At 36.4% G+C, this 16,534-nt stretch overlaps 1 protein-coding gene across 1 annotated transcript in view; it reads left to right on the top strand.

The window, feature by feature from the left end:
- Positions 1 to 16,534, top strand: part of T3dh (Type III alcohol dehydrogenase) — a 238,174-nt gene that overhangs the window by 169,080 nt on the left and 52,560 nt on the right. The window contains exons 8-10 of the mRNA XM_090411620.1: positions 980 to 1,085; positions 3,463 to 3,615; positions 16,244 to 16,342. Of these exons, the coding sequence (XP_090267746.1) occupies positions 980 to 1,085; positions 3,463 to 3,615; positions 16,244 to 16,342 (358 nt within the window). The remainder of the gene's footprint in view (positions 1 to 979; positions 1,086 to 3,462; positions 3,616 to 16,243; positions 16,343 to 16,534) is intronic.

Raw genomic sequence — 16,534 nt, 5'->3', positions numbered from 1 at the left:
GTGTCTGTATCCTAGGCTGCCAACAGGTGCCCAACCTAGTTAAGATACTAGTCTTTCGTTTATGTGTTTCAGTTATGTTTGTGTATGTGTTACAAGTCTTATTTTGTGCTCCCTGACAATGTCTCTGTAACTAAGTCTTTCCCAGCACTGAAGCCTTAACACACTTCTTAGTCTACTCTCCCTAGACACTGTATGTGATGCAGACAGGCTCTAATAATATCCTTGAAACAAAATAGATACAACAAAAAAAACTCTTGCCAAACTATAAAAACAAGTAATTCCATTCCCTTTATCCCAAATCAGATCAGGTTATATATATATATATATATATATATATACATACATACATACATATAGCCTCTAAGTTCATGAAAGACAAAACAGATAGACAGAATAAACCAAAAAAAGTTTATTAAATGACTGCCAGGATCCTATTCCTCTTGGTCAGTGTCCAGCAAGATCAAGTCATCAGATGGAAGAAAAGCAAGTTATTAAACATATCTGCCATCAAATCAAAGAATCTGTTCTTGGAAGTAGCTCAAGCTGTACAGAATCTTAATAATTGCCTTAGACTGACAGTGTGATTCTAAATAAATTTTGGTGCAACTCATAATTTTCTCTGTAATGGTAACTTATAGAAGATTCCATAAAAGTCGAAACTCTTGCCTGGAGCTTCATGTACTTGACTATCCTTGTTTATTTATTAGGTCATTTCACTTTCTATCTTTGTTGTATGTGTGTCTTTTGAGCGCCTAGATAATGCAAGCTGAAAGTGCCAAAACATCAGCATGCATATATTTAATTGTTGACTTATATATCTGCTTACCTGTTTTCACCTAGTAATTTTTCCTGAAAACCTTGCCATGAGTGAATATAACATCTGCAGAAATTTGAATGTGGAAATTAAGTAAAAAAGAAAAAAGTATGTAGTCATGATAACTTCTTTTAATATTGTGAATCCTTTACTTTTACCTTGTAGGCATTTCTCATCGTGCCCTTCGTCCATTGCTGGGACTTGTAGATCCTCTTCATGCTCTGAGTATGCCAGAACGTGTTGCAGCATTCAGTGGCTTTGATGTTCTTTGGTAGTGTAATGTATATATTTATCTTTTTCTCACATCACACACACACACATTCACAATAATAAACACAAAAATATATATTTTTGTGTTTATTATTGTGAATGTGTGTCTCATTATCTAAATCTAAATACCAGTCTCATTTAAAATTAATGAGACTGGTATTTAGATTTCTTTGATTTCAAGAAACTGAATTTTGTAAATGAAAGATAAAGATATCAAAATTCAAAATGATTTTTAAAAAAAATTGATCCATTTTTAAGCTTTGAATTCTTGATCATTATTTTAATCATTTTTTTATTTTTTGGTTTCATGAATAAAACGATAATAACTATTTACGTACAGTCATACCTCGGTTAACATTACCTCTGGTAACGAAGCCTCGATATAATGAAGTCCACAATTTCAAGCCCCCTTTTACGTAAAAATATTAAAATTTTAGGGTCAACGACTGGCAATCATCTGATTGGCAAATGATGGCGATTCGTCACATACTCTCAAGCTGTAGATGTGTCTGTTTTAACAGTTTTGCATGTTATCCGCGTAATTTAGTTGTTGCTTACACTTCGTAGGGTGTGTTTCAGTGTGGTCATTGCAATAAATGACATATGTTCTCTGATAGTATTATTGTAGATTTTGTAAGTATTAATATTTAATTAAAATGTCAGATCAAGAAAAGAAAAGCAATTTCTTTAGAAACTAAATTAAATATCGTACAACGTATTGAAAGAGGGTGAAAGAAAATTCAGTGTGGCACATTCTTTAGGATTAGCACAGTCAACTTTAACAACCATACTTAGTCAATCAGAAAAAATAAAACAGTCTACTCAGAATTGTACAGATGTTATAGCAACAAAATTAACTTGCTTAAGGAGTCCAATTTTAGAAAAAATTGGGGAAAATGTGTTAAGTTTGTGGATAGATGATATGTCACAATGTCATATGCCTTTAACTCAAATGGTGATTCAAGAAAAAGCATTGTTTTTGTTTAATCACCTGAAATCTAAATAAACTATAGAAATTGCAGAAAATTTTGCGACATCTCTCGTGGTTGGTTTGAGAAATTTAAAAAATGGGCCAGAATTCATAGTGTAAAATTATCAAGAGAAGCTGCAAGCGCAGATGTTGAAGTTATGAATAAGTTTCCAGAAAAACTAAAGGAAATAATTGAACATGAAAATTTTTCACCAAATTTGGTGTTCAGTGTTGGCAAAAGCAGTTTGTTCTGGAAACGGCTACCATCAAAAAGCTTCGTTTCTATTGAAGAAAAATCAGCAGCTGGGTTCATGGGTTCATAGCAGCCAAACACCATTTAACGTTACTCTTTGGATCAAATGCCTCTGGCGATTTGAAATTAAAAGTGTTATTAGTTTAACATTCAGAAAATCTGAGGGCGTTAAAGGGTAACATAAAAACGAATTTACCTGTAATATGGAAAGCCAATAGAAACGCGTGGATTACCAAGGAGTTATAATAAATTTAGTTTAATCCTTTATCCAAGTATGAGCAAACAAAGTTTGCACCTTGAAAATGTCTTCAGGACTGGGGTAAGGTAGTACAATACTGGGAAACTTGTAGCAAAGGTGGAGCAAGCTAACATCACTCCTATCTCAGTATCTCCCATAATGAAAAACACATCTTGCAGATATGTATAATGTTATGCATCAAGGGAAGGGCCACTACCCAGACTAGTTTCGACCTTTATTGAGGTCTCTTCAGTGGGAGCCAGGCCCAGAAGTGGAGATACCAGGCAGATGCAATGGCGAGGTCATCTTTACCTATAGGAGTTGCCAAAAGGTGTTCCACCTTTTTATTAAATTACTCTGGATTTCTAGAGAAAGATGTTGAAAGTTTATTTTTCACTTGATTAGACTATAATAAATTTAGTTTAATCCTTTATCCAAGTGTGAGCAAACAAAGTTTGCACCTGAAAATATCTTCAGGACTGGGGTAAGGTAGTACAACACCACCGGGCAACTCGTGATTTTTCTGTATGTTTAAATACTTATTTAAATATTTCTTTACCTACTATTTATTTTATTAATGTTTAATATGTTCGTATTTTATATACTTGTAAGTTACTATTATTTCTTTACTTTATTTTTTTTCCAAATTATTTTTGTTGTTTTTGTACCCTTTTTGTATGTTTATTGTTTTTTATACCTTTTTTTTTGTAATTTCTGTTTTTTGTTCAATAAACTTACAATTAATATATTTCGTATTTAATTTTTACTCACTGATACGCTTTTATAAAGTGATTTTTTTATTGGAGGGGGGGGGTATAGGTTAAATCAATGAATTTATTGATTGATTTAAATATGAAAATGCATATTGTTATTTTATGAATGCTTCTCATGATATATCATTATTGCTTTATATTTAGTCATGCCCTGGAATCATATACTGCAATTCCATATAATGAACGATCTCCATGTCCTACTGATCCAATCCAGCGACCAGCTTACCAAGGAAGCAATCCAATTAGTGATGTTTGGTCATTGCAGGCTCTGAGAATAATTCACAAATTCTTTAAAAGGTACAAAAACCTAAAAAATTTATTTTACATAGAGTTTCTTAATGAGTATCATTAACACAACAGGTGAATGGAGAAGAAAACATAATCAAAAACTATGTGAACTCTAATACATCCCTACTACTTATGAAATAAGAGCTTGCAGATTGAGATGGCTTGGACATGTGGAAAGAATGGGTGAGGAGAGAATGGCTAAACTAGCATTCAAGATGAAGCCTGATGAAAAGTAACCTAAAGGTAGATCACAGATATGCTGGAAGGATGATATTCAAAAACAACTTAGCTGAGATCAGAATCCAGGACTGGAATGAAAGTGGTCAAGACAGAAAGAAATGGAAGAAGTTGTTACATGCAGCAAAGAACCTCAGAGGTTCAGCAAGTTGAAGAAGAAGAGAAGTGTTATTAATGATCTCTTCTGAAAAAATATTTTCCAAGTATGAATTGCTTTTATCACTAATATATTTGATAAAATATATTAACTCTTGGATCTGGAAACTCTGCTCTAGTGACAAAAGTAATTTTTTTTCAAGCCTCTTTAGGCTTCCAATAAGCAAGACAGTAGCCTCACACTGGGCAATGAAATTCATTTCTACTTAAAGATCCCACAGCCTGCCAGTTGAAGAGCAGATATATAGCCATTCAGGCTGGCAGCTAGCCGACATATATCCCATACAGAGCACATCCAGGCTCTTGACCATAACATTACCTAAGCAGCCTTCCTGCATAAACTCAGAATCCCTCTATCGAAATAGTTGCAGGATTATATGCCAGGTAATTGGAAATACTTCTGATTCATTACAGTGGGGTTCAGTCCCATGCAGGAATAAACAAAATAAACTGTGTTCTTCCACATTTGGAAGAACACAGTTTATTTTGGAATTGTGTTCTTCCACAATTCCAAAATATCACTATTCAAACCTTTCCCAATGTTATTAAAAAAAGTCATCTACCATCCAGGGGTTTAATTGGCCATTTCCTCTAATTAGAGAAGGTATGCTTTATGGCGGCCATATTATCCCATATTATCAGAACTCCGTGTGCAGAAACAGGCTACTTGCAGGATAGTAGGATTGGCTCAGCTGAGAGACTCTATTATTGCACATCCACTATAGTTAATGGATTGAATGTAAAATTTTGTCTTCACTTTGCTAGCCCAAAGTTAGTAAGACCGGTGATAAAATTAAGTTATTAATTATTATTTGTGATATGCAATTTCATAATGAAAGAGTTTAATTTATCAATAATATACTTTAAGGTTAAACTTAAACTTTATTATTATTATTGTTGTTATTCATGACTTATTTTTAACAGTATTAGCAACATCAAATGAACTATTTTATGAAAAGAAGTCTTATTAACTGCTTATATTTCGCTGAATTTCAAATCAGCATCATCAGAGCACAACACAGCATGTATATGCGACAGCAAGTAACTGAAACAGTACAATTGTAATGGACCAAAAAATCTATAAAGTCCTATTTTGGCACTCTCTAATGTTTTAAAAAAATGAAATAAAATAAAATTGCAGCTATGTGGGAGTTGCTCTTAAGAAAACAGTCTCCCAAATTTTTGGCAAATTAAAGCAATCGTATTTGTTCAGGTTAGGAGAATTCTTCATAGCTATGGCTGACTCAATAATCTTTTGGATCTGTAATGACTTCTAAATAGCACATTCATTTTCTTCCATCTCATTTTGTATGAAGGGGGTGTTCAAAGCATGGTCTGCCAGTCCTGACTTGCCATAATAATAGTAGTAAATGTATTTATTATGTTCTTCCAGGTGGATGTTAACAGATCTTTCTGTCTACCCATAGTAGGCCAATATCACAGGAACTTCATACACTCCAGGGTGTGCTAGAGGGTGAAATTTATCCTTAGGCAAGCGGATCAGCATTGCTAGTTTACATGAGGTTCGAATATGGTGCAAAGGTTATGTTTCATCAGTACTTTGGCTATCATTTCTAATGTACCTCTGACATAGGGAATAGAAATGGTAATGTTGTGGTCCTATATATTAGAGGAGGGAGGGGATAATGGAGCTAGGTAGTATTTTATCTGTTTTGTAGGAATTTTAGCCATTGGCCAAGAACATATGGTGCAGATATTTTAGTTCTGTGGACAGAGCTGTATCATTAGAACAAATGGCTTTGGCTCTGTGTGTAAGTGTTTTTAAAATGCCATGCTGTTGGACTAACTGATGATTTAATTGTTTATGTAGTTATCTCCCTGTGTGTGTGTGTGTGTGTGTGTGTGTGTGTGTGTGTGTGTGTGTGTGTGTGTGTGTGTGTGTGTGTGTGTGTGTGTGTGTGTGTGTTGGTTTTCTGTAAATGGAAAAAGATAGTGAGCCATCTGAAAGGTGGTGACTAAAGTGTCAAGAAAAGGTAAATAGTTATTAGATTCTTTTTCTTCTGTGACATGGATTTTGGGGTGTTGGCTGTTTAGGTAGTTGGCAAATACATCCAAAGTGTCTTGCCCGTGAGGCCAAATCGCAAACACATCATCAATATAGCATAACACCAGGGTAACCTTAGCTTATAATAACCATATAGTTCTATGTAAAAGTTTGCTAAACAGGGGGTGGGGGGGTCGATAGCAGTGCCATTAATCTGTTTGTAGATTTTGTAGTTTGTCAATTTATTGTTGTTATTATTATCAGACTTCCATGGAATCAAACAAACTCATTGTGGGAGGTCCTATATACACTTAGCTCACCATACTGTGCCTTAAATGTATTCACTGTCTCTGTGCTCACCATATTCTCTGGTGATGCATTCCAATCACCTACCATTCTCCATGGCAAAAAAAAAAAAAAAAAAAAAAACTATTCCCCCCCCCTTCCCCCGGAACTCACGCTATCCTTATACAGCTTCCAAAGATAGCCTCATGTCCCCCCCCACATCTATACCCATTCTATGAAAGTCTCATTTACATTTAACTGATAATAATCTCTTACTACCTTTATGTCTTAATCATGTCCTCTCCCTCCTCCTCCTCCTATCCACTAGACTGCATTCCCTCAGTCTGTCTTCATATTCAACATTCTAGAGATCAAAAACCATTTTAGTCAATCATTACTGGACCATTTCCAATTTCACGTCATCCTTTTGAAAACCAGATGACCAAATCTGTGCACAGTAATCCATATGTGGTATGATCCAAACCTTATACAATGTAATCATAAAATGCTCTACATGTAGTTGTCTACCACATCATTACCATAATCTGCTGTGCTGCCCTCACAATTTTAGCAAAGTGTCCCTGAAATTTTAGGTCCCTATCTACCATTACCCCCAGATCCCTTATCTCCTCTGTTTCTTCTAATTGTACATAGGGATGATGTCAGTTGTGAAAATCAGAAAGTGCAGCCCAGAAGAGTTACAGTTATTGTGTAGAAAGCTAAGTATGAATATGAAAAGGAAACTGGTTCTGCAAGTTAAAGACAACCTGAAAGAATTCTATCATTACATTGCAAGTAAAAGAAAGAAGGAATATGAAATAATAATTCTTATTAATGTAGGGGACAAATGTAGAAGAGATTGTTCAACTAATGAGCGCCCATTTTGCTAAAAGTTTTCAGTCTGGTGTACACAACGTAGAACTCATTGCTTCTTCTACACTGGAGAAAGAAACTCAGGTGTATGAGAAGGAAGTAATAGAGCTGTTGTAATTCAGCAATAGGGACTGATGCTAAAAGAGTACTTAGCTGAAGTGGCTTCCTTTGATCTGGCTGTATAATTTGAGTCTCAGCACTGAGAAGGCTCCACAGGAGTGGTAAGGATGTATGATAATCCCATTACACAAGGGTGGGCAGAGACCAATGTGTCATCAATCAACCTATCAGCATCTCTGGAGTGGTGAAGGGTTTGGAAAAGGTGGTAAGAGGTAGTATTCAGAAATGATTTGACAGAGAATGTGTACTTTGCACTGAACAGCAAGGAAAGGTCTTGTTTAAGTAACTTACATTTTAGAATAATGTGATGATTGAATAAGACAAGTAGAATGAATGGATATACCATGATACTTTAGGACTTTGCTAAAGCTTTGACAAGATTCAGAATGGAAGGTTGTTGCATAATGATTTGCTGGCTGAAATGTGTGAGGAAATGGGAGTACAGTTTGTTAATGTGTGGAATGAGTTTGAGGGACGAAGTGAGCTGTATGGGAGCGATGGACTGCATTTGAGTGGTTATGGTGTGAGCCGCTTGGAGAGACTGCTGCTGGAAGGTAGAGAAGTGAATAGAGAGAATGATTCAGATCGAGAGGGGAGTGATGTGGAAGAACAGGAGAGTAAGACAGGAGAGGTTGAAGAAGTGGATATGAATGGGGAAGTGAGTGGTATGAGTATAGAAAATGAGAGAATTGGGTGTGCAAGAGGAGCAGGGAAACGGGGAGGCTCAGGGTGGACAGGGGTACACAGCATGAGAAAGGTGGAGGCTCCAAGAGGAGGTGAGAGCATGTGTAGGCAGGAAAGGAATGGGATGACCAGGGATCAAGAGGAAACAGTTGGAATTGAAAAGGTTTCTAAAATGAAGAAGCAGAAAGGGAAATGGCCCCAGTTGAGCATGGAGAGATCACATCGAGTGAGTGGTATCAGTGGAACTAGCTGTAGATCCAGAAATGAGCTGATGTGTTTGTATACTAAAGATTATCGGAATAAGTGAGACATGGTTGGAAGAGGATGACATCCTGACAGGAATAGAGATGGAAGGGTATGATGTGTTTCATGAGAATACAAGGGGTAAAAAGGGAGAGGGAGTCTATTGATGATAGAGAAAGAGTTATGTCCATACAAAGTAGAGATGCAAGACTGAAATAGTGCCAGTGGTTTTGAGGCAGTATGGTGTGATATCGAGGTGAATGGAATCAAATACTTGGTGGGATGTTGTTATAGACCAGGTAATGTGGATGGTGGTGATAGTGAAATGTATAGTCAAATTATCCAAGCAAATAAGAAAAGACTGATCGTTATGGGTGATTTTAATTATGGCAATATAGACTGGAATCTGGAAGTAAAGAATATGAGTTTTTGAGGGATAACTACCTCAGATAGTATGTAACAGAGGGTACACGAGGATTAAAGGTCTTGGATTTGGTCATCTCATCAGAGGATGTAATTATAAATGAGGTGTCAAATCATCCACCAATTGGTGAGAGTGACCATGAAGTGATTACCTGGGTGGTTGCCAGCAGTGCGAGGACCCCTGTGAGAAAAGGGTGTATGTGGAACTACAAGGTGGGGGAGGGTTAAGAAGTGCTCAGGAGACAGCTTGCGAGTGTAGCATGGAATGAGGAGTTAGCTGGAAAAGAGATCAATGCAGCTTGGGGAATTTTCAAAAACTATCTAGTAGACGTAATGTCTAAATGTATTCCAAGGGTGTGAAGGTTAAATAAGCTAGGTGTGAGATAGATGAATAAAGAGATTAAGCATGCGATACAGAGAAAAAGGGCATTGTGGAGGCAGGTGAGCAATTGGGGCTTCCTCAGCATGCGTCGTTTTACGAACGCTGAGATAGCAGACATGCACCTCGTTTATGGGTTAGGTGGCTGTAATAGACGAGTTGCTGTATGCATGTATCGCGAAAAGTACTCAAACAGACATGTACCACATCACCAAATGTTTGCGCATTTGCATCAGAATTTGTGTGACTATGGATCATTTAGGGATCACAGGCATGATAGTGGGCGGCCACGATCGACGCAAAATCCTGCCATGGAAGAGGAGGTGTTGCATGCGATAGACATTAATCCAGAGACAAGCACACGTGCCATTGCCTCTGCTATAGGAGTATCTTGATCCAGTGTATTGGGCATTTTGCACTCTGAGTCCTTACATTCATTTCATCTGCAACGGGTCCAGTTACTGATGGCCATCCTCGACGTGTGGAATTCGCACAGTGGTTTCTGCAGAAAAGTGCCATAGACCCGGATTTTCCAACTTGTGTTTTGTTCACGGATGAAGCTTCATTTACCTGTGAAGGGGTCTTCACAGGTAAATGAAGCTTTCTGGTGAGCCCATGAGAACCCACATGCTGTGCAATCACATGCTGCACAACAACGCTTCGCCATTAATGTGTGGGGTATTTTCGAAAATGTACGGCAATCAATGCGTCGTCAGTGTCAGGCATGCATCACTGCTAATGGTCCTAACTTTAGGCACCTGATGTGAAACCATGTTTTGTATCCAACTACTATTGAACTGTTCAGTTATGCCTAATAAAGTTTTTTACACTGCTTACTGCCTTTTGTTATTTCTTTGTGTCTTTATGTCCCTGTTAGTACCTTCTGGTGGCATTTCCAGTCATGCTTTCCTATGTGAATATGGTTGATTTTGATGTTCTCTACCTCCCCTCAAAGTCTGTACGTGGAATTTTGAACCACCCTGTGTATATATATATATATATATATATATCATCAACAAAACGCAAGCAACCATATACAGGGCTGAGGGAATATAGTATCAGAGTTCTTTTTCTAGATTTTCCATAAAATAATCTGCTAAGGTTGGTGAACAGGACTGCACATTTCTGTTCCCTCTACTTGCTTATTATTCCATTCAAAATAGCTGCATTCATGGTGAATTTAAATAGGTTAATAATATTTTCTGGGACAACGTCAGGCTTTGCAACAAGCCGGTTGGGATCGCTTAAAATTGCATCATGTAAAATAGTGGACCCTGCACCAAGTAGGATATAACGCACGGAAGGAGAAGAAGGATATCCTCTGGGAAATCCAATTCTTAAAAACCAATGCGTCCCTTGTAGTGTTATGTTGGTGAAAAGTGAGACTACATCAAAAAGAAACCATAATCTCATTATAATAATAATAATAATAATAATAATAATAATAATCTCATTATTAGACAGATGCAGATCTTTTATTTTGTCTTTAAAGTCAAGACGACTGTTTTTGATATGAGGACTGGCATGGCTAGTGAGATTCTGAAGATGACGAGAGAGAGAGATGTTTTGCAAGTTAGTAAGTGGGAGATCCAATACAGTATACTATAGGGTGAAGTGGGTTGCCATTCTTATGTATTTTTGGAAGACCATAGAGACAAAGTAGATGGGTATGATGTATTTATAGTTTCTCAACAATAGTGGCTTCTGATGATTGTGTGTTGCCTAATAATTTGTTTAATATATTCATTTGACTTTTTGTTGGCTCCCTGCTGATAACACTGTATGTTCACCTATCTCTTAGCAAGACATTAATTTTACAAATATATTCTGTGGTATTCATGACTGTAGTGGCATTAACTTTGTCAGCCTTCATGATGACAATATGTGTTCTAGCGAAGGGAGCATAAAGCTTATTGCACTTCTGAGAAGGGTATATTTAAAGGAAGTGGTTTTGCTTCGTACAGCATTTGGGCAATCTCAAACTATAATTTATTAGCTTCGTCTGTGCATAATTATCTGATACCTTTTTCTACATTTGTCATGATTCCTTGCACCATCATTCATCACAAAAAATGGATATTATCAAGTCTTATACATAGAGTTCATACGATCTGCTCTTTGGAATCCCGTTTTGTTACATGAACTGAATAAAATTAAAAGCAATCTGATATGTAATGGATACAACAAAACTACCATTCAAAAATGATTGATAATTATCATCCTTCTACCAGACTACATTCTGATGTGAAAAGAATTTCGCTACCCTACCTTAAAGGAACCCCAAAACAAACAGCAAGGATTCTTTGAAAATTCAATCTATACACTTCCTACAAACCAGCTCAGAAACTGTCTTCATTTCTACCATCCACAGAGGATGCATTACCACCTCTTTCCTTACCAGATGTCTATCAAGTACCCCTCGTGCCATCTTCGTTATTTTGGACAGATTGGCCCTGCTGCATTGATTACAATTGAAGAACATCAAGACTATATTAGATTTTTATAATCCAATAAGTCTGGCCTTGCTTTGCATGCTGTTGTGAGTAAGCACAGAGTTCTTTGGAACCATTAAATTTCTTCATTCCAGCAAGTTCAAATTTGATCGTCTTTTTCTAGAAACATACTAAATCATCCCAACCTGAACCGATCAGACTTCATGTCAATATCCAAGTTTTGGGAAGTGATCACTATTAACTGTTTATGATTTTTTTTGTTTGTTTGTTTTTATCTGCACAATTTTTTACAATGTCCCTTTGAACTCTAATAGTGTAATATCATGTACTTCAGCTGTGACTGAGATATGGGCTAATATATTCATGATTTATGACTCATTGTGATTCATCTTTTGAATGTAGTTAATTGTCGGCCTAGTGACGAAGTCCATGTAACGTTTGATGAAATATATTGCAGTTTTTAAATAAAATTCTATATAATTTTTGCTACATGTTTAAACCATACAGTTACTTTATAATGTTGAGTGCACATGTCCCATTAAAAGTATTAATCACAAAAAAGAGACATCAATTCAATCGAAAGTGCATATTATATAAACGATGAATTGATATTCTCTTTTGTGTGTGTGTGTGTGTGTGTGTGTGTGTGTGTGTGTGTGTGTGTGTGTGATTGTTTTCCTATAATTGCATTGTTAGCAAAGGTTGGTCGATTGGTAGAGCCTCTGCTACTAATGGCTCACAAAAAGTTAAGCAAGTTTGAGCATGGTTAGTAGTTGGAAGGGGTTCAATCATTCGATGCTGTTGGCACACTCTCCCTCGATGAGTCTTTGGACTCCCTGGAGGTGTCACATAATAATAATAATATAATGACTATGAAATATAGCTACAAATTGTACAAATTAAAATAATTAAATTAAAGATTATTAATTATTAATTATTAATTATAATCAGTGGTGAGTTATGGAAATTTTAACAAAGGGCTCGCGCACATTTGGTGTGAGATTGAGACTGGTAGAATAAAATATACAGTTGGTTGCTGCTATAGACCAGGTGATGGAATAGATGGTGGAGATAGTATGCATAAACAAATTGATGAAATGAGTGGAAGGAGGGTAATTATTATGGGGATTTCAACTATGGTAACATTGATTGGAAGGAGGAGAGGACACATGTGAGGAAGGAAATGGATTTTATTCAATTATTAAGGGATAACTATCTGAGACAGCATGTAATTGAAAATACTAGGGGTATGAGAGTGCTTGACCTGGTAATAGCATCTCAGGATTTGACTGTAATGAATATGACAATGTTGCCACCTATTGGTGAGAGTGATCATAAGGTCTTGACCTGGGAGGTGCTAAAGGTGTGTAATTTTCGATTAAGACAGGGTATATGTGGAATTACCGTGCTGGCAAGTATGACAAGCTTAGGAGATTGCTCGGATCAGTGCCATGGCATGTTCAACTGCAGGGGCTGGACGTCGATAGAGCATGGGAAGTGGTCAAGGAGCATTTACAGGAGGTTATGTCTGATTGTATACCTAGGGTCCGAATAGTAAAACAAGCAGGGGTTAAATGGATGAATAACACCATTAAGCTTGAAATGAAATTTCAAGCTTAATGGTGTTAAAAGTGCAAAAGATGAAACAACTGTGGAGGGAATTTAAAGAAAGGGGTGACTGCAGGCACACGAACGGTATAAAGTGCAGGCCAGAAGGGTAACGAGTGTGGTAAAAAAAGCAAAAGCGGATTATGAAAGGAAACTAGCTATGCAAGCAATAGAGAATCCCAAACAGTTCTTTCAATATTCTGCAAACAAGAAAAAAACTGTACACGGCAAAATGATTTTAAGGAATGATGATGGTAAGGAGGTCACTGAATCAGTCGATATAGTGGAGTTACTGAGCATGCGCTTTGCAAAAGTATATCATCCAGGTATTGAAGAAATGAAGGAACCATTAGTTTATACGGGAATTGTTATGAAGGAAGTGGAGGTGAACAGTCTATTACAGAACCTTAATGTGAATACATCTGTAGGATTGGATGGTATACCGGCACGGGTTTTGCGTGAAGCGGCTAAGGAATTATCAGTGCCCTTGACCATGTTGTTTTATCTGAGTCTCGGGTCTGGTTTAGTCCCGAAGGTGTGGAAAGAGGGGAAAATAGTTTCACTGCATAAAGGAGGATCCAAGACTACGGTTGCAAATTACTGACCGATCAGCATATCAGGAGTAGTTGTCAAGGTCTTGGAGAAAGTAGTTAAGGGAAAAATACAGGAATGGATTAATGAAAATGAGCTACTGTACAGGGGACAGCATAGCTTTGTGAAGGGTAGATCATGCCTCAGTAACTTGCTCAAATTTTATAACAAGGTGACGGCTGAACTGGATAAGGGTAATGGGTTTACAGTGATGCTGCTGGACCTGGCAAAGGAGTTTGACAGGATACCACATGGAATTCTAATCCGTAAACTACAACATATGAGAATGGATATAGGGTTGGTGAGATGGATAGGTGGGTGGTTGATGGAGAGATAAAGAGTAGTTTATTCAGGAGTAGAGTCCAAAAGACAGCCTGTGACTAGTGGTGTGCTGCAGGGTTCTGTTCTTGGATCACTGCTGTTTAATCTGTTAATTAATGATATAGGGAAGGAGCTAAGTGGAACAGTTCATTTGTTCGCTGATGATGCAAAGTTGGGTAGGGCGATAGTGAATGCAGAAGATGTCAAAATCTTGCAGGATGACTTGGATAGATTGGAGTTCTGGGCTAAGGAGAATGGATGTCAATTTAATGTGACAAAATGTAAGGTTATGCATTTTGGGGTGAAAAGATTAGCAGCAGTATACCACATTGGTGGAACTGTACTCCAGGAGAATGATGAGGCCAGGGACTTGGGAGTGTTGTTGGATAGGGAGATGAAGTTTAGGGGGCACACTGCAAAAGTAGCTAAATCAGCTCATCAACTCACATGGTTGTTGAATAATACCTTCATGAGCAGAGACAAGCAAGTTATTGTACCTCTGTACCGAGCCTTGATAAGACCTCATCTCAACTACTGTGCCCAGATTTGGTCACCTCGGTTCCTTCTTGATGGGGAGGAGGTGGAGAAGATCCAGAGGCAAGTGACTAAGATGATAGCAGGTCTATGGAATGAACCATATGAGAACAGGTTGAAGATTTGTGGGTTGCAGAAACTAGTTGATAGGCGGAGGAGGGGAGATATGATCGATACATTCAAATTGCTAAAGGGATTCTATAGGATTAATTCAGAGGATATTTTTGAGATCAGGACTGGTGGTGGGAGAACTAGGGGACACCTATGGAAGCTGGGCAAGAGTGTGGTTAGCAGGGGTGTTAGAGCTGGGTTCTTTACTTTTAGAGTGGTAAATGAGTGGAATAAGCTGCCAGAGTCTATTGTGGGTGCTATGACAGTGAGTGAGTTCAAGACAAGGTATGATAGATACTGTGAGAATGTCATATAGTTGTGTGGACATGATGTTTAGGGCCTCCCTCGATGAGTCTAAGGACTCCCTGGAGTCGCCCGAAATAATAATAATAATAATAATAATAGTTGAGCAAAAAAAAAAGCCATATGTCACAAAAAAAACGTTTATTAATACAGCTTGTGTACAAATGCTAATCAAAAAGTATGAGGGGACAATCAACCTGTAAAGGCTATAAGCTATAATTTTTAAACAAATATTTCATGATCTAAACATGAAATATTTGCACACAATCATCTGTGTTAATTTATCTTACATAAGAAAAACATTTTTTAACCATCAAAATATAATAAGAATAAAATCTTTTATAATCGCACATATGAAATAGTCTGCATTTTTTATAACGAAATAAATTTCTTTTGTTTGCGATAGAAGTTTTTATGACAAACAATCTATAAATAATACATAAATATTATCTAAACATAATAATATTGAAGTACATTATATTTCTCTTTTGTTTTAATACTTCAAGTGATAATCAACGGTACCAATCAAGGGGCATTATTTTATAGTCCTATTTATTTATATGCGATTACAAAAGTGAATTCTTATTTGTAAAATGGTAGTAACAGTAACTATAATATTTTATTTAATAAAATCACTTTGTTAGGTTATCGTATAAGTTTTTCGCTTAATATATTTTAAAAAATTATGTTTTTTTTTTCTTTTTTTGAAAAAATAAAAAAGCAAACAAGAAGGACAATGGGGCTTGCAAATTTCAGAAAAATTTAACAAAGGGCTCGGGCGAACCCTTTATAGCTCACCACTGGTTATAATGAACCTTTTCATGTCTGAAATTGCAATTAAAAAAGTAAACGTTTTTTAAAAAAGTAAAAAGTAAAGAATTTAGCTTTTTTTAATATAGATTTAATATGTATGTTGATCTTGCTCTCTTTAAGCTAATCATTCTGATTTATCGTTACTTAGCTTATTGACATACAAAAGAGAGAAAATAGGCAGTCCATAGCTTGATTGCTTACTAACGTAAAATATTTGTATATGTTTGTTAGAGCATATTTAGTATACTCTAAAGGTTTTTTGACTTAGTTTCTTAATCAGCTAATAAATGGTACTGAATGAACAAATTAACTGAATTTTGTGAGCCTGGAATATAAATCTGAGTTCATCATGAGATTGTTAATTTAGTGAAGTATTTTTATATCGGGTTTAATTCTGCGTGACTAGTTAAGTTAATAATAGGGAGGTGTCCTCATGTATTATTAAAATATTAAATTTAATAATTATGATTACTAGTTTCAAAAAATTTAATTTTTCAGAGCTGTCATCACCCAGGATGATATAGAAGCAAGATCAAAGATGCATTTAGCAAGTGCTTTTGCTGGTGTTGGTTTTGGAAATGCAGGAGTACACCTTTGGTAATATATATTTTCATTGAAATTTGTTGACTAACTAGAATGGACATTAGGTCCATTCTAGTGAGTCAACATGTATTAGGTCAGTTTTAAAGCTTAGTAGTATTAAGAAATGGACCCTATCTAAAACATTTCCCATCTAACAATAGTCTTCCTTTTTTGAATACTTTAATGTAGCATAACTCTGCTGGTAAT

The sequence above is a fragment of the Typopeltis vanoorti genome, chromosome 21 (genome assembly GCF_054136105.1).
Source record: "Typopeltis vanoorti isolate ZY-2024b chromosome 21, IOZ_Tvanoo_1.0, whole genome shotgun sequence".
Classification (NCBI taxonomy): Eukaryota; Metazoa; Arthropoda; class Arachnida; order Uropygi; family Thelyphonidae; genus Typopeltis; species Typopeltis vanoorti.
The sequence above is the reverse complement of the archived record's forward strand: the minus strand, read 5'-3'. Positions and strand labels throughout refer to the sequence as shown.